Raw genomic sequence first — 23056 nt, 5'->3', positions numbered from 1 at the left:
GAAACAATTATTTGATACTTTTCTCAGCTTGAGTTCTCATATACTATATCAAAATATTTCTTTTAAAGCCCGAACTTCGTGGCGTACCAAAATTCGCACGACAACTATCATTACACGCAGATTCCGTATTGTTTATTTTAAGGGCGTTTGTTGGCAGCACTTGAGCGTTTTATACCTGTTTATAAGTTTTGGCGCGAATCCGAAGCGCCATGACGATTATCGGATACGTGTTTATGAAAGGGTCATAAATCGATTAATATATTTCTGTTTTACTCGATGCGTATGTTGATATGTTTTGATAAACAAAACAACGTGCTATCGATAAAGTACGAGTGTCATCAATAAAAACAATGTGACTTATCGGCAGTGTATATGTGCTAATAATTATATTCATCAAGAACGCATTGTACTCGTAATAAAAGAATACTCGAAGAAAAGATCAAGTAAGAACGGTGAAAGGAGATCAAGAGAAGAAAAACTGGCGTTATGATAATTTTCATGATTAAGTCATTAATCTCATCCGTATCCGTATTCTTCTACGAGACAGGAAGTAAGGTTAGTGGACGAAAGTTTTTTGACTCCCATGATGTATATATGTAAGTAGGAACTTTAAAAAGGGGAGATTTCTTTGCTTTCGCGAACCACACAGATTGCACACTATGTATTTTGCTACATTCTTTTTCGTAATTTCCGAATTTATTGCTAATAAAATTTGCCAGCAAAAGTAAGAAAAAAATCCAGTAATAATCAACGTGTTAATGTGTTGAATAATAAAGAGTTGAATAATAAAAACACTATTGAAGTCTTGAATTCGGAACAGTTTTTTCCATAGGCCTCTTAATTTACAATCGTGATTACAAGTGTCAGTGTGCGTAACAAATCAAGGTCTTCTCCTGGGGTAGGAAAGTTTCCTCGCGGAAATCTTACACGATAAACCTCTTCTTTTTTTATTTTGATAATGTGTGTGCGTGTATTTTTTGTACAATATAATAATAATAATTGTAGTAGTAATAGAAGTAGTAGAGTAATAGTAATAGAAGTAGTAGTGGTAGAACAGCCGAGAGGTAGTAACAGCGTGTTTTATCTCACCGGAATTCTCACCGTTATAGGTTAGACATTTTCACGGAAAAATATAACGTGTAGACCGTTCGTTCATCTTTCTTTCTTGAACCGTCTTCGTACGATTACTCCGATGTCGCAATAAAAGCTCAAAACAAAAAGCTACCTATAACAACGAGATTCTGGGAAAATGGTTCGCCATCGTTGTCTCTGCTGTAGCCACGACTATTATATTTCAATGGTTCGTAGGATGTTTCGACATTTCTTGGTGATCGATCGATTAAATCTTTGGTTAGGTGTTGCTGATCTTTGGAAAGAGGCGTCTATTCTTCCTCTTCCTCCTCCTCTTCCTCTTCCTCTTCTTCTTCTTCTTCCTCCTCTTCTTCCTCTTCTTCCTCCTCTTCCTCGCCTTCACCCTCACCCTCCTTCTTCTCTTCCTCTTCTTCTTCCTCCTCCTCTTCCTCCTCCTCTTCTTCTTCTTCTTCGAATTGTGGTTCCTCAAGCTCTTCGTCTTCAGCCGCAGCCTTCACGTCTTCTTCGCCTTCTGGAGATTCGGGGTCTCCTGGTTTCTTGCCTGGCCTCTCGCCGAACCACTTCGGCAATTTCGCTGTTTCAAAGAAAAAAACATAAGTTACATAATCAATGGTATTTTAATACGTGTTGAAAATTTTTGAAAATGTATCTCGATCGATGACAGAGAAGATTTGTTGGAAATTATCTCGCACATAAGGATATGTTTAGAAAAATGATGGCGAGTAGTATGAGAATGAAGAATAAGATTCTAGAGTTGTAGAAAGTTATTTTTTCCACGAAAAATAAACAAAGAATTAAATGTACAGGCACATGCTTTCAATTTTCTGAAAGGTTCTTCTCGCTTTTCATCGAGCAAGGTTCTTCAACGTTGGCAAAATATACTTCACTCTATGGCCGTTGCAGTCTGTCCTAGTTTTTAGAAAATACTGTGGCTGGTCAGGTTTCAAGACCCACGACTCGAGCAAACGCACACCGAGATACATAACATAATAAACAGGTAAGAGACAGCAAAGTGCCTTTTGCGTTAGTATATTTTCGTTTGAACAGTTGATACACAAATTATTTGAAACACGCGAAATATACGTAGATCTATGATATTCTTTCCTATCCGAAGTCTATAACCAATAGTATTTCCCTTTCTTTTTGAAATCAATATTTTTCCATCTTCTTTAAGTCACGATCTCTTTTTATGATAACTAGATAGCCTCTGAACCTTGACAATCCCTTCCCTCGTTTACAAAAGAAACATTCTTTATAAAGTAAAGAAAATATATTAAAAATACATATTCCAAAATATTTAATATTTCCATCTAGAAATTGGAAACCCAGTCTTTAAAGAAATCTTTTTTCAAATACTTTAACCACCTGATGTGTGATCTTACTCCTCCTTTCTAAAAAATATTCTTAATAAGGTACAGAAAACAGATAGGAAATTAAAAATGGTTATTCCAAAATATAATTCTAATTTAATAATTAGTAGTGGATATCTTCAACTATATAAAAATAACCAAAACAGTACTAAAAAATGTCTTTCCCACAGATTGTGAAGCTCAAGTTTGAAAATATAAAAAAATATACATTTATAACAAATGATGTGTTGCGTTTGCTCGAAGATGAAGCTAGCATACATACTCTTCTGACGACCAAGGAATTGTTCCTTCTGTTGAGCCCACTGCTTCTCTATGGACTCCTTCTGCTGTTCGGTCAGGCCCTGCAACATTAAGGGACAAAGTGGCATGCTAGGATACATCGTCACACGGGGCACTCGCCTGGTCTCTTTCCTCGGTTTTCAAAATATTGCTGTATAAATTCTCCTTACAAGTGAGCTTGGGGCTTGATAACTAGCAGGACAAGTCAACGAACCCTAGTATTACACTGGAACCTGCTTTTTGTATATACATATATGTACATGTCGGATGTTTAAGTTAAACGAGTACATTTGCGATTGCAAAAGAATTACATACATATTAACCATCCATTAGCTTGCATTAATTACGTGGTACAAATTCTTATATTCTCTTACACAGACTTTTAATTAGTCACTTTACTAAAATGTCAAGCCACGAAGAATGTTTGACAGAAACATGTCGATGTGATAAGATTCTGAGCATGACTGAAGTTTGTATTTAAAGTAATTGTATTCTTTGCTTTAGGAGCGTAAAAAAATAGAACTTGAAGCGTAGAGTCTTTCGCTTCGCATTCGATGTGTTTCGTATTCAGTTCTGTAAATGAAAGATTTCTTGACAAATGTTCTTCCTGTATATACGTAATTTGCATCTGTCGCAAACATCTTGTCACCATGTGATCTTATGATTGACACTTATTCTAAGACTCGTAGTATAAGTTCTTTCGTTCGTGATCGTCATATTCATGCTTGTTTCAATAATAAATTATGGGGAGATGCGATGAATTACGATCAATGAAGGATGAAATGTGAGTACTTTACTTTGTGGAACGAAACAACACGAGCATAACAACACTTCCAACGATCTCTATAGTCTAAATCTACTATTTATTAAATGGAGTCCAACACGAATTAGAATGACGATCATTTTAACGGTCCTAAGGCAAACGAAGGGGCGCAAAGGGCTAGGGGTACAACCAGCAACGCAAGCAAAAGGGGTAGTACACTGACAGAGAGCTCGATAGGACTCACTTTTGTTACGCTTCATGAACTGTTCTGTTTTCTGTTTCCATAGTTTCTCGTTGTACTCCGCTAGAAGCGTGTCATAGCCCTGCGATTCAATTGACATTCTTCTGTGATCATCTTTTTTCAACTATTATCTTTCTACGACTACTTTTTTAACGAGCTGTGTCGCTTCTTCTTTATCCCTCGTGATATCGTATCTCTTATTATTTATTTTACTACGTCTTTGACCATATATCACTGTGATAAAATCTCTTTTCTTAATAATCTTACTCCGAAACATTTATATACATATAGGTTTCAATTTTGTACCCATAATAATATCTCTTCAGATAGCATGCCTTTCCCATTTTCTCCGATCACTGTTATTATTAGATCTTGAGATCTCAAATCGGGTAAAATTTATTTTATCGCATATCTGGGTCAGCTGAATATTCGAAGAATCAGCGACTGATCGAATCTATGGGAAATATACTTACACCCTCGAAGAGCTTTTTCTTATCATCATAAGACCTGGTATCCACTCGACGTTCGTATTTGGAGGCCACTTGGATCTTAGGCTACGTAAGGAAAATAATTGTACAGTATTAAAGGATTTCACTACGAAAACGTATTATATTTTATCTTTTTATATCGTTTAAACGTGCTACTTACAGGGTACTTGCCGGTGAGGGCTTCGGGATCAAGACCTTTCTTCAAAGCCTTGTGCCTCAGTTGCTGCTTCTGACGTTCCTTTAATTCTTTAAGCTAAGAACAAACAAACAATTATTCAAAATATTTCGATGCTTACAAACATAAAAGTACGTAATATACATATATGCAGAATGTATTTGTAGGATCAGCACCCAAAGGAGAGGATCATCAGCGGACGACGGCGTTTTGTTTAACATAGCCGACTACAAACACTGAGAACCTCCCTTCCTCCTAGTACTATTTTTTACAGTTGCTACATATTCATGTATTTTCACTCACGTCATAGTCCTGGCGTTTCTGTCGCTCTTCAAGATCATATTTCTCGGTCTCCAGCTTGACAATGGTATCCCAGAGTTCGGTAGCTTTGAACCGGAGCTTCTCAATGGACATACCATCGATTTCCAAGGGTTTGATGCGAATGCTCAACGAAATCTTCTTCTCCTCTTCCAGCTGTTCTTTCGTCTTGTTGCGCTCCAGTTGCGCCGACGTAAGGTTACCCTTTATCGAACAGAAAAATATATTAATAACATTCCAACTATACGATCTTATGCTGTCGCACGATATATGTTTTTCAAAATTTCAAGTTTCTTCGTGGGAACGATACGAACTGCTAGATCTTTCCTAGTGATGGTAAAGTTGGGGCCCTTCTTGTTCGCTTGATCTTTCATCGCTTGCATCATAGCCTGACGTTTCTTTTCTGATTCTTCCAAACGTCTGGATAAAAAGATTGTATTTTTTTATATGTTGGACGTTATTTGTCTTAATATATTAGTTAGATATATATATATCTAAGATTTGGTAAAGGCAAACACGTACTTTCTCTTTTCCTCAATATCGCGTTGCTTCTTCTCCTCTGTAAGTTTAAGAAAACATCAGCAAAATCTCCAGAAAGAAAATCGGGTAATCTCCCGAAACAATATCGAAACAGGAAAAGAATGGAAAAGAATAGAATAAACCCACCGATTTCACGTTGGCGACGTTCTTCCTCCTCCTTCTTTTTCTGAGCCAATCTCTTCTCCTCGTCCGCGCGAGTAATCTTGCGCTTCGCTTGCTTCTCCTGCAAACAACGCAAAAGGAAGCAATGAATAATATAGATTCATGGAAACGTAACAGAAAATATACTGTACAGTAGCGTACGAATGTATTCAAATATTTGTAGGTTTTATGTATAGATATATATTATTTGTGCATTGGTAAAGTTTGAAACTATACGTAAATATGAAAATGTACGTAAGCTAAAAGATATGTTTAATACAGGAATATATTTCGCAGAGGTCGCAAAAGTATTGAAACTGCCAATTATCCGTAGTATTAATATTCCTTAATATGTAATGAAACCATTACTAACACTTATATATGATGTATACTAATTTTTTTCTATTACTATTTTATATGTGTTTTTAGAGTAAATATCTTATAATTTCTTTATACATTTCCAGATTGCGTCAATTTCGTCAATGCCAAATTCGTTTGACACGCCAATTATGATAATCGTATCTCGTTGTCACAGTGTTGAAGAACTTTCGAAACATTTTGTGTAACACATACGATATGTACACAGACATTGTGTATGGTGAATATATATACTTTGATGGTCTACTATATGTCTAGAAAGTGACAACAAAGGAAATCTGAGGTTGCTTTATGAATACGAACCTTCAATCTCTTCAGTTCCTCCTCCTCCTTGGCTCTCTGTTTCCGCCATTCTGCGATGTATTCCTTAAGCTGTTCGTCTAGGTCGCTCCTTTTCTGTTCTTGCCTCTGTGTAAACGGGAAACGACAGAATGTAAATACGTGCCGATACTAAATCTCCCCGATATATCGTATCTACGAGATCTCGGGGACAGATCCCAGATCTTCTCCTCACCTTCATAAACTCGATATTCTCCCCAGACTCCCTGATGTAGGCCGGAGCGAAAACAAAAGTAACTTTCTTTAGTTCCTGTCGCTCGTCCTCTGAGAGATCTCGTAAGATCTTCCAGAACTCCGATACGCCACTCTCACGTTCCACTTTCTATTATTTATTACACTTCATCCATTCTCTCTTGTGGCGAATAATTCTCTTTCCTTTTTTTTTTTGCTTATTTTCATGTTTTTGTCTTTTTCCTGCTTTTTTCTTTTCTTTCTTTCTTTTTTTTTATTATTTTTTTCCTTTTAGTTTTTTCTCGTCACACGCACATAACAACCAGACAAACAGACAGACGCACACGCAAACGGACAGACGGTCGAATGGACGGACAGACAGAAGAGAAAATTGAAAAGTTTCTGTTTAAGCATATGGAGAAATAAAAGAGAATTAGGTGCGCGATGTAAGAAAGTGAAGTGTAGTTTTAGAAACAGAGAGAGAAAGAGAAAGAGAGAGAGAGATGTTAATAAGTTTACGAGGGTTGAGGGAAACCGACGAGTTTGTTGCCAGGGAATCCATTAGACCCCCACGGAACAGGATATTGGAAAATTGATGGAAGGTTTTAGCTAGAATTATGCGGTCACTTGAATTTAAATTTTGTTTCGGGGCTCGCGAGAATAAGATTTCGCGCTTGCAGAAAAGACTTCGAGAATCGTTCGTCTTCAACGCAAGAAAAATTACTAAAGCAGAAAATAAAAAATATCTAATGTCCGATATTCAAATTACAATTCATAAGTATCGAGGCATTTTGGTCAATCTGCGCTACCAAACTGAATTGTTTCTCGCTGCTTTTATTTTCTAATTATTCCAATATAAATCACGTACATTGAGCGATAGTAAAAATACTAAAAACGAAAAATACGAAGGAATCGTCTTAACGAGTATTTGGAGGCATTTCAAGATTCAAGGTATTCTCGCATACGTGCAGACACGATATCGTTGGTCAAATTACATCACGTGGATCGGGTCCAGGATGACTTTAAAATAAGGGAAGAATCTCTAATTATAAAGATGATTCCGCCGTTGCGGAAAATAGACGGCTTGTGGATTTTTGGATCTCGATGATGGAAGAGACACACGGGATATTTGTATATCGGTTCGAGTTTAGTTCTTTTAGCTGGAAACAGTAATTCAAAAGCCGCTCGATACCAAGCGATTAAGCATTTTTACAGAAAGCAATTTAGCAGGTTCGAAGAGAAAATTTTGACAGATCTGAACAGCGTACAATCGGCACAAGAATACTCCTAATGAAATTAAAATTACAATTACAAAATTTTTATCCGCCAATTACAGCTCCGAGTTTCTTTCGAAAAATAATTTATATACCTTGAGATGGTAATATTAACGCGATAATGTTTCCTGACAAAATATAATCAAAATAAAAATAAAATTAAATAATCGTAATAATAAGAACGAACAGTAAACATTAAAGTAATAATCATAAATGTAAATAATCTGTATGACGAAAGTGTATGTATCATCTTATCGAATAAAACGATTTTTCATAATATATCACAAAGACGATGATAAAGGATAATTGGGAGAGAATTGGAGATCTAGCATTCACTCTTCTTCTCGTCAGACATTTTCTTCTTCTTTCCCAACTCAAATGCAAGCAACACACACAGTCGCCGCCGTTATCAGCGTCATCGCTGTCGTCATTCTTATTATCAATTATTATCCACAACGCCTTAAAAAGCCACAGTCGAAAGCCGAGGTGCTGGCCAATTTACATACATGAAAAATGAAGTCTCGACGATCGTGTCATGTAGAAGAGTTGCTGAACGTTTGTGAAATAATTCCGATCTCAGCTATCTTCAATCAGGGGAAATACAAAAATACTAGTCCCGAATAATTCATTAAATATCAATAAATATTATAGTATTATCGAATATTGTCATATTCGACGCGAGTATTTTGAAAAATGAAAATGACCGAGTGGGACCGGTTCCAAAAGTTGCTCTGGGTCAGTTTTATTCGCAAGTGAAAACGACAATATAATAAACAACGTTTAACATCGTTGGCAATGTAACACGAATGTTGCACAACGATATTATGAAACTTCTGGGCAAATTACTTGAAATATTTGGCCTTTTCCATCCATCATAACGATTCACAAAAATTCAGCGACCCTCGACTAATTTGGCCGATCTTTCTGCGACAATTGCTGCGGGTCGATTGATTATGGCACAAAGTCGAACATAATTAACAGAACGTGACAAAGAGGGGAAGACTGGGTGATCACCAAAGTGACAGAAACCAAAAAAACACGACTCCTTTGGAAACGTAGGAGACAAAAAACACGACATCAAAGTGGGTAGAATTTTAAACGAGATGAACGGGTAAAAAGATCGGTTTTCGTGGACTCGTGGATACGTATGTATCGTATGTAGGTGTACGCGTGTAACAGACACACGGTGATTATATACAGAGCCGTTAATTCGTGATTAATCAAGAATATAGAGAGACAAAAAGAAAAAACACGAGAAGGGGGTAAAAGAGACAGATAGATAGACAGACAGAGAGAAACATGAGCTTGGGGGCGGGGGTTGGTTGCTTCGAGCACTGATCACGAATTATTAGACCATATTTATCTTCTTTTTGGCGGGATCGAGACACATTATGTATACATATTATTACACAGAGTAAACAGTTATTTTTTTTATCGAATTTCCAATGGATATCAAACAGCTGTTGTGACAAAAGAAAACATACGAAACGTATAACACGAGGGTTCGAACGGAGGAAACAAATAAGAGACAAATAAAACAAAAGGAATTTATAGTTTCAAGCTACAAAAAAAAAAAAGATGGTAAACGTTGAACACGTATTCTGAAAAGAAAAAACAAATTTTTCTTTCAGCTTTGTTTACTATTTCTTTGCCATTGCGAATCGATGATCCGATAATCCGAGAATACTATTCTTTAGATCTAACTTCAGAAATTTACATTTACCGCGGGTAATGTGTTCGATTGATTACAAACTAAATAAAATGTTTGTTACAATAGAATAATAATAATAGTAACGTTGTAGTGTAATAATAAAAATTTGAACAAAATTGTAAATTTTAAAGGCGTGTTAGACGCGATACAGAGATATCAAACGATGTTTCAGGATAAATCATAGTCGAAGTATTAATACCGAATCTTGGCATGAAATAAATATCAAAGCTGACAATGGCTGTATTCTTCCACCGAACTGTTTGTTCGTTAATTACATTACATCAGAGTGGAACGTGAAACATTTCGAACGGACACCACAGCTTTGGTATAAGAATAAACCGCATTACGTTATCGTACACATATTTATGAAACGTTTGGCAATCGTCCAGCCGACGCAAGTTATATTAGTTGCGCGCACCCCTTATGCAACTTCCATCGCATAATACGGTCAAAAGCCTTAAAACTTTTCGATTAAACAACGTTAAATCGCCCGTACATATTTACATGGACAAGATTGCTTTTAGTTGCTTCGAATGGTCAGGAACCTACAGCGAAAACAACCAACTATCTACAAACACCTTTAAACGTTCTTTCTTTTAACACGATAAAAATTTTCACCGAAACGATTCGTATACCAGTAAATGTTCGCGTGAACGTATAGATAACCACCTTTAATTAGCTTGAACGGTCAAAAACCTGTAGCGAAAATACTCGATCGTTTACAAATATCTTTGAAAATATTTTAACGAAATAAAAATATTCAATAACATTTTTTCAATTTCCCTTACATATACATACAATGTTATCACAGTATCGAACAGTAAAGTGGAAAATTTAAGAAATATGCTCTCCAAGGTAAGATTTTAATTATCATAGTCACCTGTAGAGAAATTGGTCAGTTTTTAAGCCCGTCGAATCGTTCGTTCGAAAGATTCGCTCGAACACTATAACTTTCCTTCGTTATAAACTTTCTATCGTATAAATCATTATATGAGGGAAGATTGCGAATTATATATCAATACTTGGAACAGATAGATTTGTAAGAGTAGAAAATTCAGATGATACGATGAACCGTACCGTTTCTTCGTCTCGTTCCCGCCAAAAATTCGAAAAGAAGCGCGGACTTGGGGATATTTGTGAGAGCGGCCGAAGAACAAAGAAAGTATTATTGACGTGTAATAAACAACCTTCGAGATTCAACTTACTTTTGGGACGCCCTACCCCTACAAAAAAAGAAATGAAAGGCACATTAATAACAATCGCAGTCGTTCGGGTTTCTTTGCAAACGGGTTACTTTGGGACTGGCGGAAGCCCGCGCAAACTACATTCCGCTTGGCTTATTGCTTCTTTCTCTTACTCGTTCTTTTTTTTTATCTTTTTTTTTCTGTTATCTTATTCGTTCCCGGTTCGATTAAAGTCCTGAGAGCCGATCGGTCGAAGAACGGCGTTGTTAAAATTGACGACAGTCTGCCGCGTTCCACCCGCTTTTATTCTTCTCGGTTTCTTCTTTTTCTGTACGACAGAATTCGTAGGAAAGTTTCGCGCTCGCCGGCGAGGACAACGAAGCGCGAATCTCCGCGTGTCTCACGAGCGTGTTCTTATCGACTTTTTCACGGACAACGTAAAACAGGAGAACAGGCAGCCTACCGTCTCTTTCGTTCGAATGATTTTGTCATACATACGTGTATTCGTGCTTTGGAAAAGCTACGCGCGCGTAGGTGTTTTATTTTTTTCTTTTTCTTTTCGTAAAAAGCCTTTTTCCACAGACCAGGGTGCGATAACAAAACGACAATTATGCGACAGACGTAATACGCAGAAAAAACAAGAACAAGTTAGGTGTGGTAAAGGCGTGATGGGCGATTTATTCTGCCTTCGATCTTGCTTGAAAAATGAAACGCTTGATTGGATGTTAATAACGTTCAAGAGACAGCGGAAAATCGTCGAATCTTTTTGACCGTTGAATAAGTAATTCTATAAATATGGAACTCTTCGAATTGATAACGAGGGCGGATTGATGGATCGTATTTATCATTAAAAGAAATATCGTATTGATGTCACGAAACTCATTCGAAATATCTGAACTTTTAGTTGCGCTTAATTTAAGTCGTATTTATCATTGAGAAGAGAATTATATTGGTATCACGAACGTCGTTTGAAATTGAAACAAATATAAAAGAAATCAAATAATATATATAGCTCAATATCGTTTTGCAATTATTTTTAACACACTAGTCAGTTATCTTGGTTATTTTAATCTTAGACAAAGATAACAGAAAATAAAAATGTATCTGCTTAAACAGGTCACACCGTACGTTAATTTTAACAGATTATTTGGTTATCGTAGGCTTCAGAATAGTAAAGTGTTAATTTTCAAAGATATACTTTCCAAAGTAGAATTTTAATCGCCATAGCCATCGATTGGAAAATTGTTCACTTTTCAAGCATTCGTATACGGTGTAAATGTGTGTATCATTCGTAACGACCAAAAAATCACGCTAACTAAAATCTCTGAGACGTGTATCAAACAGAACAAAATAGCGGCGTAATAGACATATGTACTCGTTCAACCATCGACACAACAACAGCTACACAGCATCAAAGATAATAGAAGATAGTGGACGGACCAAATAACAAAGAAAAATGAGGTCGAATAGGCAAAGAGAGATTAAAAAACGAGGTTTGTCTCTGTCGTTTCCATTTCGCTTCTCGACCATAAATTCACCGATAATTACGTTCACGATATCCCTAAAAAGAGTATACTGAAAATCGGAAGACAAATACTGTAAAAAAGTAAAGTGAAAAATGTAAAAACAATAAAAAAGAAGGGAAAGAAAAAAAAGAGATAATGTACGAGCTTCTACTCGCAAAAGTCGGATTCCCTTTGAGGAAAAAAAAATACCTCAAGACAGTATATCTCGTGTACACGGTATCGCGATTTACGAACAATAATTTTAAGTGCAAAAGTGAAAAAAAAAAAGCAACAGCGACACCGGTACGTTTCGCTAATGCTAAAGTGAAAAAGGCCATTTTTCACCGCCACTGTACGAACAACGACATCGGATCGTTTTAACGTTTAACTCGAAAATTCCATCTAACCGGCAAAGAGAACGATTCGTACGATTTCTCGGTAGAGTTATTAAGACTCGATAGATGAGAAACGCAAAAATTCTACGGTTGACAAAATGTATGGAGAAAAAGAAAATAAAAGAAAAAAGAGAAAGAAAGAGAACCGTCGCGAGATGGATAATAAAAAGAGCGCTAAAATGGTCTTTGAATTACACGCTCGTCCGAAGGACGGAAGAGACGATTGTTATAAATTACGGGGGGAAAAAATCGGACTCTTCGCGGAAATTAATCATGTCCGTTGTTTAATCAAATTTGCTGCTGAATGGTAGAAAAGAAGTATGAACAAAAAAGAGCCAATGATTAACGATAAATGCTCAAATAATGCTTAAAAAGGAGTGACTTTTTTGCGAAAAAAGATCAGGTCGATCGCGTTGACAACGAAGAAAGCGAAAATGATGATCTCGCGGCAGAATGTACGTTTCGTTGGACAAAAAAGAACATCGATGACAAGAAAAAGCGTGAGAATAAAAATACGGTACAGAGCTAAAGAGAAAAAACAGACTGATCGTGTCTTACAGCGCAGAGTAAGATGTACCACGTAGAAAAATAAAAACAAAAAGTACGTTACATTTATACAAAGAGAGATGTATGTAAGAGCGAGATAGCAGACAGATATACAATACTAAACTTGTATGAGATACAAGACAACAACCACAACAACAGCAATAAACGGTTAAACGATTAACAAAGAAGAAAATAGAAGAAATGAAAGTGAGAGAGATAGATAGAGAAGAAAGAAAGTAAGTAAATAGAGAAAGAGTAAAAGAGACTAAGAAAAAAACGAGAGAAGTGAACATTGCCAAAATAGCTGCCTGAACAAGATACAAGGCGAACGTAGAATTGTTTTCAAGAAAACTTACTCGATCTTCCTCTCCGGCTGCCTTTGATTTTGCAATTTGTCAATTCGCGCCGCGTTGGTCGTTTGGTCGATGGTGATCGGCGGTTTTGATTGATTGGTCGGTTGGTAATTTTTTTATATTTTTTTTTTTTTTTGTGTATTGTATTGTGAAGATATCAGTCGAAGGGGCGGATTGTTATAGATAGAGTTGCGAACAGAAAAACAGAGAGAAAAAACGAAGATCATAAACCAAAGTCAAAAGATAATGGCATCGATAGATGTCTACAGTGGAGTCTACTAACAGGTCGATAAATCGGACACTGGTAATTATTCTTTCCCCTCGGTCGTGTTCTCTTTTCATTGCACGTGAATGTTACAAGAATCGCCGAGAAATATCGGCCCCGTTAAAAATAATGGATAACGCGATTCTGGAAGATGCATCCGCGTTTCGTTTCAACTACCTCGCGAAAGGATATTTCTCGGCGATCCTTCCGTTCCATTCGAAACGACTCAATATTTTTCTTCGATACCACTCGAAATTGTTTTACTTCAGACAAATTGCCAGTGGGAAGAAAACATTGAATCGTGTTTCGTTGTTGCGCAAACAAATGGACGCTAGCAGAGAAAGAAAAATTCCATTCGCGAAACTGTAAACGGACCGTAATTTCTCGAGATTCTCTAGATTCTCGATCGCTTAGAACGTAAAACGACATCGACGATTTAATATTCGATTCGAGGTTCGTAGATACCGCGCCATTCGTTTGCTCTATTTTCGCGAGAGAAGCACGACTGATTCTAATTTTAACAATAGTTCGAGAGAGATCGCTCTGAGGCACGAACGTGATTTTTCGATACGACTATTGTGCTTTCGAAAGTTCTCTTCTTCCGTGATGCCTAAAATCTGATTCTTTGTAAAATTTATGCTACGTGGAAATTTATTCCTTTGTTATTTACTTATCGATGTGTAAGCAGAGTTAAATGGATGTGACGCTAATAACGATATTTCGTTTAATATCGTACGATTTCATAGTTAGGCGAACCATACGAATATGAAAATCGTCAACTTTCGCGTTTCTATTATTTTACACTGCGATTACGATCAATTGCCTCCGGGGTGTTCGAGAAATTGTTTCCCCTTTTTTGCTGTTGTGTAAACTCACATTCGAGGCAACAAGATGGCACCGCCAAACCATCCGTCCTATTTTTGTAAAAGAAACACGTCTGATCTAATTCTAACTGGCTTCGTGTTTCACGAGAAAACGCGGTATTTAATATTTCGATGGTCAGAAAGTTACATAAATTTCCAACAATAATATCACTACAGATGTACTCAAATTTAAAATCACTAAAACAACGTTACTTGCTTATTAACAAGCAATTTCAAATTTTTTATACTATATTATTTAACCACCGATCAACAAATAGAGAATCATACCTTCCAATGTCGTGATACCGATCTTACGACGCGACTTTAATCAAATTTTGACGAATTAAGCTAACTACATTCAAATTAACCGTCAAGAACGATCCCTCTAGAGACCATAAAAACCTAAAAAAGATGATGACTAATTGGCAAGAATCTAACGTTCAGAGCATGATCAACGCTCGTTATGATCCGTTGCACAGCTAAAGGAGCCTAAAATCTAAAATCGAGATCAGAAAACGACAACTACGACTCCCTGGTGACTGCGCAGTGGTAGCAGACACCTAAACGCGGACACGCCTCTGGAACTTACTTCCTGGAATGAGAAAATGAGAGAACGTGGACGTTAGAAGTATTTTTGGAACGATCTCGAGGGATTAAGGAATTACCAGCAACACTTACGTTTCCTCGACCACCTCCTCCTCGCTGCTGTAAAACAGAAAATGGAAAATGGTATTTGTTAGTCACCGGGTTCAGGTAAACGCGTACAATGGGGCTATTAAATGAATAATAAAAAGTGAATACTAAAACAAAACTCGGGCTTTCGGGCAACACGGGCACATTTTTATGGGTCTACGGGGCAAATGGACGTTTTCACGGGGCTGTAACTCAATCGCTCGCTAAAAATGAAATTCGCTCTTCCTTAAAGTGAAATTTGTAACGTTTACACGACGAACTGAAAATTATCACGGTGATGTGAATTAAAATTTCGAGAATTTCAGTCGAATCGTGTATTTCGATTTTTGAAACTGTTTCAAAAAATATAATGAACTTTTATAAGAATAAGTCCAGAACTCACGCTTTACGAAAGTATCTTATGAAGAATAGCAAACAACTGGTTTATACCATTGTGATACTTGACTCTCTGTGCAGTTTTACTATTAAATTTATCGAGTTCAGATCGAGCAACGTAGAGACACAGAGAGATTCGCAAGCGAAGACATTTTAACATGACATTTTTGGACACGTCTATTCACCATACTGTATACAGATCCAAAGTTCGATTCGATCGGACTACTTATCTTTAGGTGCGAACTATGTTTGAATTTCATCGTTTTAAAAATAAACGATAACTGTTTCGTTTGCATCGACCATGACCTCGTTTCCCGTATGATAGTTCCATTAGCGTTATTTCAATATTTATACATCGAAGTATATCGTTAAACAATAAACACGCCTATGCAAAAATTTGGAACTTCTCTGCTCGACTTTTGAACGAAACGAACTTTATCCGAATAACATTTTAATTATGGCTCTCTAAATATAATTAATTACGTTTTCGATATTGCGAACGAACGATGTTATGAATAAAATATTTATTTACTTTTAGAAATTCGTTATATTTGTTGAAACCCTAAGTGGCAACGAACATATCGTAAAATATAATCAGAAGATGGTATAGAGGAAACATTTTTAGCGAGCAATTTAATCAAGGAGATGACGTGCAACGATTACGATTTGTTCAACACAAAGGCACGTGGGCGGGGGGAGGGTGGTTTACTTTCACAACAAAACTCTGGGGGGTGAGAATTGGACGAGGTACGTATCGATAATAACGCATTAAACAGGGGAAACAATACGAGGGCACAAATCACGGAGAGATTTTTCATCTTACGTGGAGGCAATTCGTTTTGTTGAATACCGTTCATTGTGTGACAATGATCAACATCGAGAGGGGACGGGGGGGAATCTCGGTAAATCCTCAACTTTCGTAGCAACCTGATTGATTCTGAGTCGCATCGAGAACGTAAGTAACTAGGATTCAGTGACTTTTTCTCGACCCTGCAAATCGCCACTAAGAAAGACTGTACGTGATCTATCGACGACATGTTTCTCTGACGCTTCCGATGGGCTATATATCGTGCTATCTCTTAACTTAAAGTAACGTTCACCTCGGCTAAAAGATATCCTCGGCATTCCCCGTCACTCAAGAACTTCCGATTTCACGGACATTTCGACGATGCCCTTTGCTCTAATTTTAACCAACGTTCGACGAATCGTACTTACGTAACTTTCCACTTATCTTCGATTTGTCGATCGTGGACGTTTACTCTCTTACTTCTCTTTCAATGATTGCTTCGTTCACAGAATCAATTTCACAAGCCGTGACGAAGAATGTCGAGGGACTGGATTTAATATCTTTCAGAATATTTCCTGATCGGCTTTCAATACTTACGAGTATTGCTCCTCGTCGTCAGACATGTTTGCTGGTGGTTACGGTACTGCAACACGCAAACAAACCACCGATTAACACAACGCATCCTTATCCGACAATTTCTTCGTTATATCTCGCATAGCGCGTAAATCTTCGATCACAATTCCTTGCACCAACCGAGAAAAAGAACGATCGAATCGTCTATCTGAATGTTCGATCTTTTCCCAACTAAAGGATTTGCGAAAAGTATTCTCGCGAGGTTACACCGAACGGACATGGAAAAATATTCGGCCTCGTGTCTTGAAGAAAGAAAAATATTGCGGATGCACTCGCGGGCGGAAAATCTCTCGGAAAAAATGGCCGATCGGTTGGCGCGCAGCGATTCGATCGTCCGTTCTCTGGAGGGCAGATATACGTGGCGCACTTCTCACAGCAAATTTTTAATAAACAACAAGCCAAGTGGCAAAAAAGGAAAGAAACAGAAGGTATGGACGAGAGACGAAGGGTGCACACGTTGAGCATAAATCGAACCTTGCTGCCGCGAGAAAGAGAAAGCTAGAAAAGAAAGGAAGAAGTCGAAGGGGCGAGACGATGCACTGCTGCAAAGGTAATCTGATATTCTGAGACGAGAAAGAGAGTGCCAGTTTGCTAACCCTGGCCGCAAGCTCGACGTCGCAAGCTCTATAAGGAGCCATCCCCTTCTCTTCCTCGTCGCTCTAATTTTAGAAAACCAACTCTACTCTTCTCTCTCTATCTCTCTCTCTCTCTATTCCTCTTTCTTCCTACGTTTATTGGCTTTTTCTTCTTCTCTAGCCCGTCTTCTTTCTTTCTTTTTTCTTTCTCTTTTTCTCGGCCGTTTGCCTCCCTCGCTCTCTATGGAAGTTCCTCCACCTTCTGCTCGATCTCGTCTTCGTTGCCGTTGTCGTCATCGAACTCGCTCATCGTTTCCTGTCTTCGCGAACAAATTAAGCTTCGACCTCCAAGACATTCTTTCTTTCTTTCTTTCCCTCGGCCCATTGACAAAGTTTTCCTCGTTTCTCTCCTGTTTTTTTTTTTTTTCTTTTCGATATCTTTTATTCTGTTGATACTACTTCCAGTTACAGTCGCTCGTACCGATAATTCGCTTACGACTATTTTTCTTTCAATTCTTCGCCCGGAGTGAAGGATCGTGAAGAAGCACACACGGCTTGATTCGTCAAAGTTCAAGTGGAAATTGCAGGGATATTTAAAATGATATCCGCTTCGTAGCGCTAATTTCGCAAATTGCCCGGCATAGCGTTTAGACGTTACATGCCACGATGCATAATGCCGCGCGATGGCTGACGCGTAGGAGTGGAAACAATATTATATAATTACACACGTCACGATCGAATGTCGTGAAACGGGATATTTGCCGTACATTTATAGGCGGTGAGTTATCAAGTAGCCAATGCGATTCTATATTCGTGCTCTTTGTTCTGCCATTACAGGAAAGGGAAATAATTTCATCCCTTACTCGTTTTATCCAATCTCAAATTTTTAACGCTTAATCTGTAAACTTAAACTCGAGATTTGCATTCACGTTAAAGATAGATGTTAGGATTTCAATGTATAGGATTATCCGACTGATCCGTACGAAATCATATAAAAGAAAATTATACACGTGTCGAGCTATAGGAGCTATATACATATATAAAAATATGAAATTATGAAAATTTATGGACATAATATTTTTATAGAAGATAAGAATTATTTACAAAAAAAAAGTTGGTATCGTTGAAAAACTGATTCGATGTTTCAAATCTCCATTCGGTGGTAAACATTCTGACAAACTTGTGGAAATGAAGTAGCTTACGGTTTTCTTTGTTCGCTCGTCGAACGTCAACATCCCTTGCTTTCCTTTTGCGATTTTATTAAACTAAAATCATATTCACGGAGCAACGATGATATCCTCAACTTGCCAATAGTCAATTTCGAAAACGATCGAACGAGTCACATAATAGTTGTCCCATCGTGGAAAAGCACACCGTGAAAGGCAAGCGGAAGATGAAACTAAAACTCCAACGGAGACTCGGCAAGTTCTCCACTAATAGTTGTTTCGAATATCTGCCGGAAATTTGACCAATTATTCTCACTCGGAGAGTTTCCTCTTTGAAAACTCTGCCCGAGGTCAACGAGAAGTTTGATCTCCGAATAGTAGCTTCAGTAGATAAACTCACAGCATAGTCAGACACCACTTGCGCGCGGCTTTCGCTCGTGAATTCTCGCGAGCCTTGTATCTCTGGTCATTCGACATAAATTTACACAGAGCCTCGGGACCATCCTTTCAGCTGTTTACCGTCTATACCAGCCATCTATTGCATTATACATCCAGTCAAGCTCAACATTGCACGATGGTTTTCAGAAAGAAAATTTGTCCGTCGAAGCATTTGGTCCTCATGCCGGATCCGAACAGTTTCATCTTTACCCGTGATCGTTTCACTTTCACACTCGGTTCCGTCCAATTTTCCGCTTTCCCTGCCCCCGCGATACATCAAATCGATCCACGCAACGGCAACGAAGACAACGAAATCCTCTCTAGCCAGCGACGTCGATCATACAATATCACTATAACCAAACTTATGCTAAGCATCGGTGATCAAACTGGTCACTGATTCGAAATATCCATATCGATCGTAGATCGACATGCAAACACGAGCGATCCAAGATCGAGTGAAAACATTCTCAGAATACGGATATACGTTATGTCACTGAATCAAAACAAGTTAAATAATGAAGCACATATCGAAGAGAAGAAAAAGAATAGAATGATGCTATTAGAAACTTACACTCGAACGGTGTGAATGTGTGTGGCAATGTTGTGTGGGTGGGTGGGAGATGTGTGTGTGTGTATGACGTGTGGTATGAGGGTTCGCCTCGGGGCACCAGCCGAGCAAGAGATGCTTCTCAACAGGCACGCACGGAAGAGCTTTTGCCGGTGGAATGTGGAGTCCGCGACAGCTCGAGCGGCTCTGAAGTCCTGCGATCAGAGCCTGGACAGCACCAAGGCTCGGAACGATGCCTACTCGGCGAGGCTGACTCGAGATCCGCTCCCTTTCGTTTCGCTATTAATAGAAAGCAGATCCACGTACGTTGGATGCGAGCGTGATACGATCCTGGCACGCTACTATTTTCGTCCCTTCTACATACACGTTCCCGTGCGTGGATCTCGCTCCCTTTCCCGTGGACCCCTTCTGCCTCCTGGCTTCCACCCCCGCAGCTTATGCCCGCCGACACGAATCATCGATGGAATCGTCAAGTTGGAAGGGATACGCGAATTTTGAATAACTTGATTAGGAGCTTCGTCTGCCGCAGCGAATGATACTTCTTCGTTCATGTTTTGACTGCTTTTATTTATTAAAGATAGCTTCTCTCTTCCGCCTTTTCATGATGAATGATGTTTTTCGTTGGAGAACGTATTCATTGGATCGAGATTGAGTCGATACAGTTGAATAAAAATATTGGGAAATTTGCTTACATCGATATGTGTTTGGTATGGATTTTCCAGATATTGGAAAGTTATTCGATTTATTTGATGTAGTTTTGTGATGTTTGGAAAAGAAGTTTAAAGTTTTGAAAGGTTCTGAAGTTCATAGGTGAATATGAAGTGGGATGCTCTGGCTGTCTGAACGATTCAGGGAACAATCTACTTCGCTGAATCGGTTGTAATAACGTCAGCTGTAAGTTGTCCGAACAGAATTCTCATATGAAAGGAAACGTAAATTTTATTAACTATGCATATCGAATACAGGTCAGAACAAAATTTGTATGATTTTCAATAAAAATTTTTTGTTAATGCGTGCAAATATCAAATATAGTAGATTATTTCATAGTTGCAGTAAATCTTACGCAGTTTTTATTTCAATCGCTTATTTATAAAATAAAATGTTTCATAAAGTAACATTTCGTACATCGCCATGGTATAAAATTTCTACCATCGTACTAAAGGAAGTACCTTCGGATGATAACAAAGTTAATAAGAGAGAGCTTTCTCCTAATAAAGTACTATACAGATATCAAAATAAATACAATGTTCAAATACTTTTTTATCTTCATCCAGTAAATAAGTAGCTTCGATTCTTAATAATGAATTGTACGACATTTAATTCGAATTCTAAGGACTTACTAGGATCGAAACTTAACCTTCTAACTAATTCCGGAACAATTATCAAATTATTACCTACAGCGGCTACAGCTAATATTAAATGATTACCTACTGTAACTAGCCCTGAAATATCTACTAATAAATTTAGCAAGCAGCCAATTTAAACTTAATTAAATTTAATAACTTATTCAATAGCCAGTATCCGCCACTGCTAATTCTACCTAATTTCCTAACCAGTCTCAAGACAAACCTACTCATCTTGGACAAGTCCATATACGTATACTTCTGTTTCGTTAAAAGTCTCAAGTTTACGAATGTACATTCCAATACCTGGCTCGATAGCGTAACACTTTTAATCCGCAAATGCTGATCGTGCTCTTCCATCATCGTAGGGCGTTTAATTCTGAGTATTTAAAGATAGCAATTTATTCAAACGTTATGTGGCAACCACTCGCAAACCTCTTCGCGTTTCCACTTCACCTTCATTTCCGTTCGCCGGTTAGCTTAAAGAAAAGAAAGAAAATAGGAAGGGGCAGTACTTTTAATGGCAGAACGAGAAATCTTGAGTTCGTAATTGTACTCACGTCTGACCGAGAGCAAGGGAAAAGGAAAGGAAGGAATAAAAGCCGGAAACTGCGGCGAATTAAAAAACGCTTCACGGGAACGTTATTCAACGGAGTTGTTTATCGCGTACGATAAAAGCCGTAGCTTTTATCTCAGTGCTTTCATTTTTCGAAATACGTTCTTAAGAGGGTGCCCCGTCTGTGTATAAATTTTTAACCAAAACTCGGAGTATTACAGGACATCAATCTGCTGAACAAACATGAAAAAGACATTAGAAGTAAATTTATCCGTGTTTCTTTTGGAGCATTATCCGTGCATATGCTAGAACGATTATAGAAATACAGGATAAATTTTTCCCCGAGTGAGTTATTTCTGACGCTGATATAGCTACATTATATCTGTCCCGTATCGTGTTCAACCTCGCCACCGCACCGGTCGAAAGTTTACTGCCCACTGGTCTACGGCACATTACTAAATATATTTACCCTCCAGCAATAACAACATGAAAATTATGGTTCCTTTGCTAAAAGCCATCCGACGCACTTTGTGCGCCTGAAATTAATGTAATCATTATTATACAAATGGTTGCGTAAAATGTAATTTATTCACTGTTAACGAGAAGATTAATGAAACAATATCTATTAACGTTCTGTCATTGGATATTTTGCTTGTAATGTTGAAACAACGATTATTCGTGCTTTATCGTTCAATATTTTGCTTATAACGTTGAAACAATTCGTATTAATATTGTTTAATATTTTGTTTATGATATCTTATCAATAATTACGGGGTATTTTCGCTATGTTTCTCAAAGAATATCTAATAAAGGTATTTATTAAAAACTTATCTCTTGTCGAAGAGTTAATAAAAATATTTATGTCGGATGAAATAAAATTTTCCTCTCTCGTTCGAAGGATATCGTGGAATTTAAGAACATAAAATGAAAGTTTCAAAGTCATAAAGAATGTATTAAGCAGATGGAAGGTCCAAATATCCAAGGGAAAAATGCGACAATGTGCAAACGCAACGAAGGAACGAATAAAAATATGAATATATGTTATGTGCGTAGGATTATTATGATGTTCTATGCGTCATTTAATCATTACACGATAATTGAAGAATATGTTCCAAAAATTCATCTCATTTAAATCTCTATGATGTTATTATCGTACGAAGAAACTTATATCTATACTACTGACATATATTCTAACAAACTCTACAATTATTATAGTTTACAGTAAAGATCTATAAATCTATATATACATTCTTATGATGTATACTAAAGAAAAAGAGAAAGTTAAAGTGTTAAGAAAATCACTATTTTAGTTCCAATAATGATAATGAGATATTAATCGCATGACAGAAAAAGTTTTGCTTTTACAAGAATCTACATGTTGACCCTTACAGAAAAAATTTATAAATTCTTACGTTATAAAAAACTTTAAAGAATCTTTGTTCCATAAACTATTAATCGTGCATATAGAAAAGTTACAAGTATAACAAATTCACCTTTTTCTACTTCAATATCTTTCCTAATATTCCACTTG

General features: G+C 37.4%; 1 protein-coding gene across 18 annotated transcripts; it reads right to left on the bottom strand.

The window, feature by feature from the left end:
• Positions 1-797: 797 nt before the first annotated feature.
• LOC122568245 (troponin T) lies at positions 798-19789 on the bottom strand. Of its 18 annotated transcripts, none has more exons than XM_043727781.1 (15): positions 18657-18704; positions 16844-16889; positions 15066-15096; positions 13267-13287; positions 10486-10503; positions 6300-6330; positions 6089-6193; positions 5393-5489; positions 5249-5285; positions 5041-5146; positions 4712-4930; positions 4394-4486; positions 4219-4299; positions 3749-3827; positions 798-1666 (listed from the first exon to the last, which is right to left on the bottom strand). In XM_043727781.1, exons 1-15 carry the CDS (start codon positions 18687-18689, stop codon positions 1383-1385), a joined length of 1281 nt encoding a protein of 426 aa, XP_043583716.1. In that variant the 5' UTR covers positions 18690-18704; the 3' UTR covers positions 798-1382. The 18 variants fall into 18 exon arrangements, with proteins under 18 accessions (XP_043583716.1, XP_043583712.1, XP_043583713.1 ...); XM_043727777.1 differs by lacking the exon at positions 18657-18704 and adding an exon at positions 17714-17779; XM_043727778.1 differs by lacking the exons at positions 3749-3827; positions 18657-18704 and adding exons at positions 2725-2803; positions 17714-17779.
• Positions 19790-23056: the final 3267 nt, after the last annotated feature.

Source organism: Bombus pyrosoma, linkage group LG6 (assembly GCF_014825855.1).
Source record: "Bombus pyrosoma isolate SC7728 linkage group LG6, ASM1482585v1, whole genome shotgun sequence".
Lineage (NCBI taxonomy): Eukaryota > Metazoa > Arthropoda > Insecta > Hymenoptera > Apidae > Bombus > Bombus pyrosoma.
Note: the sequence above shows the minus strand (reverse complement) of the source record. Positions and strands in the feature narration are given on the sequence as shown.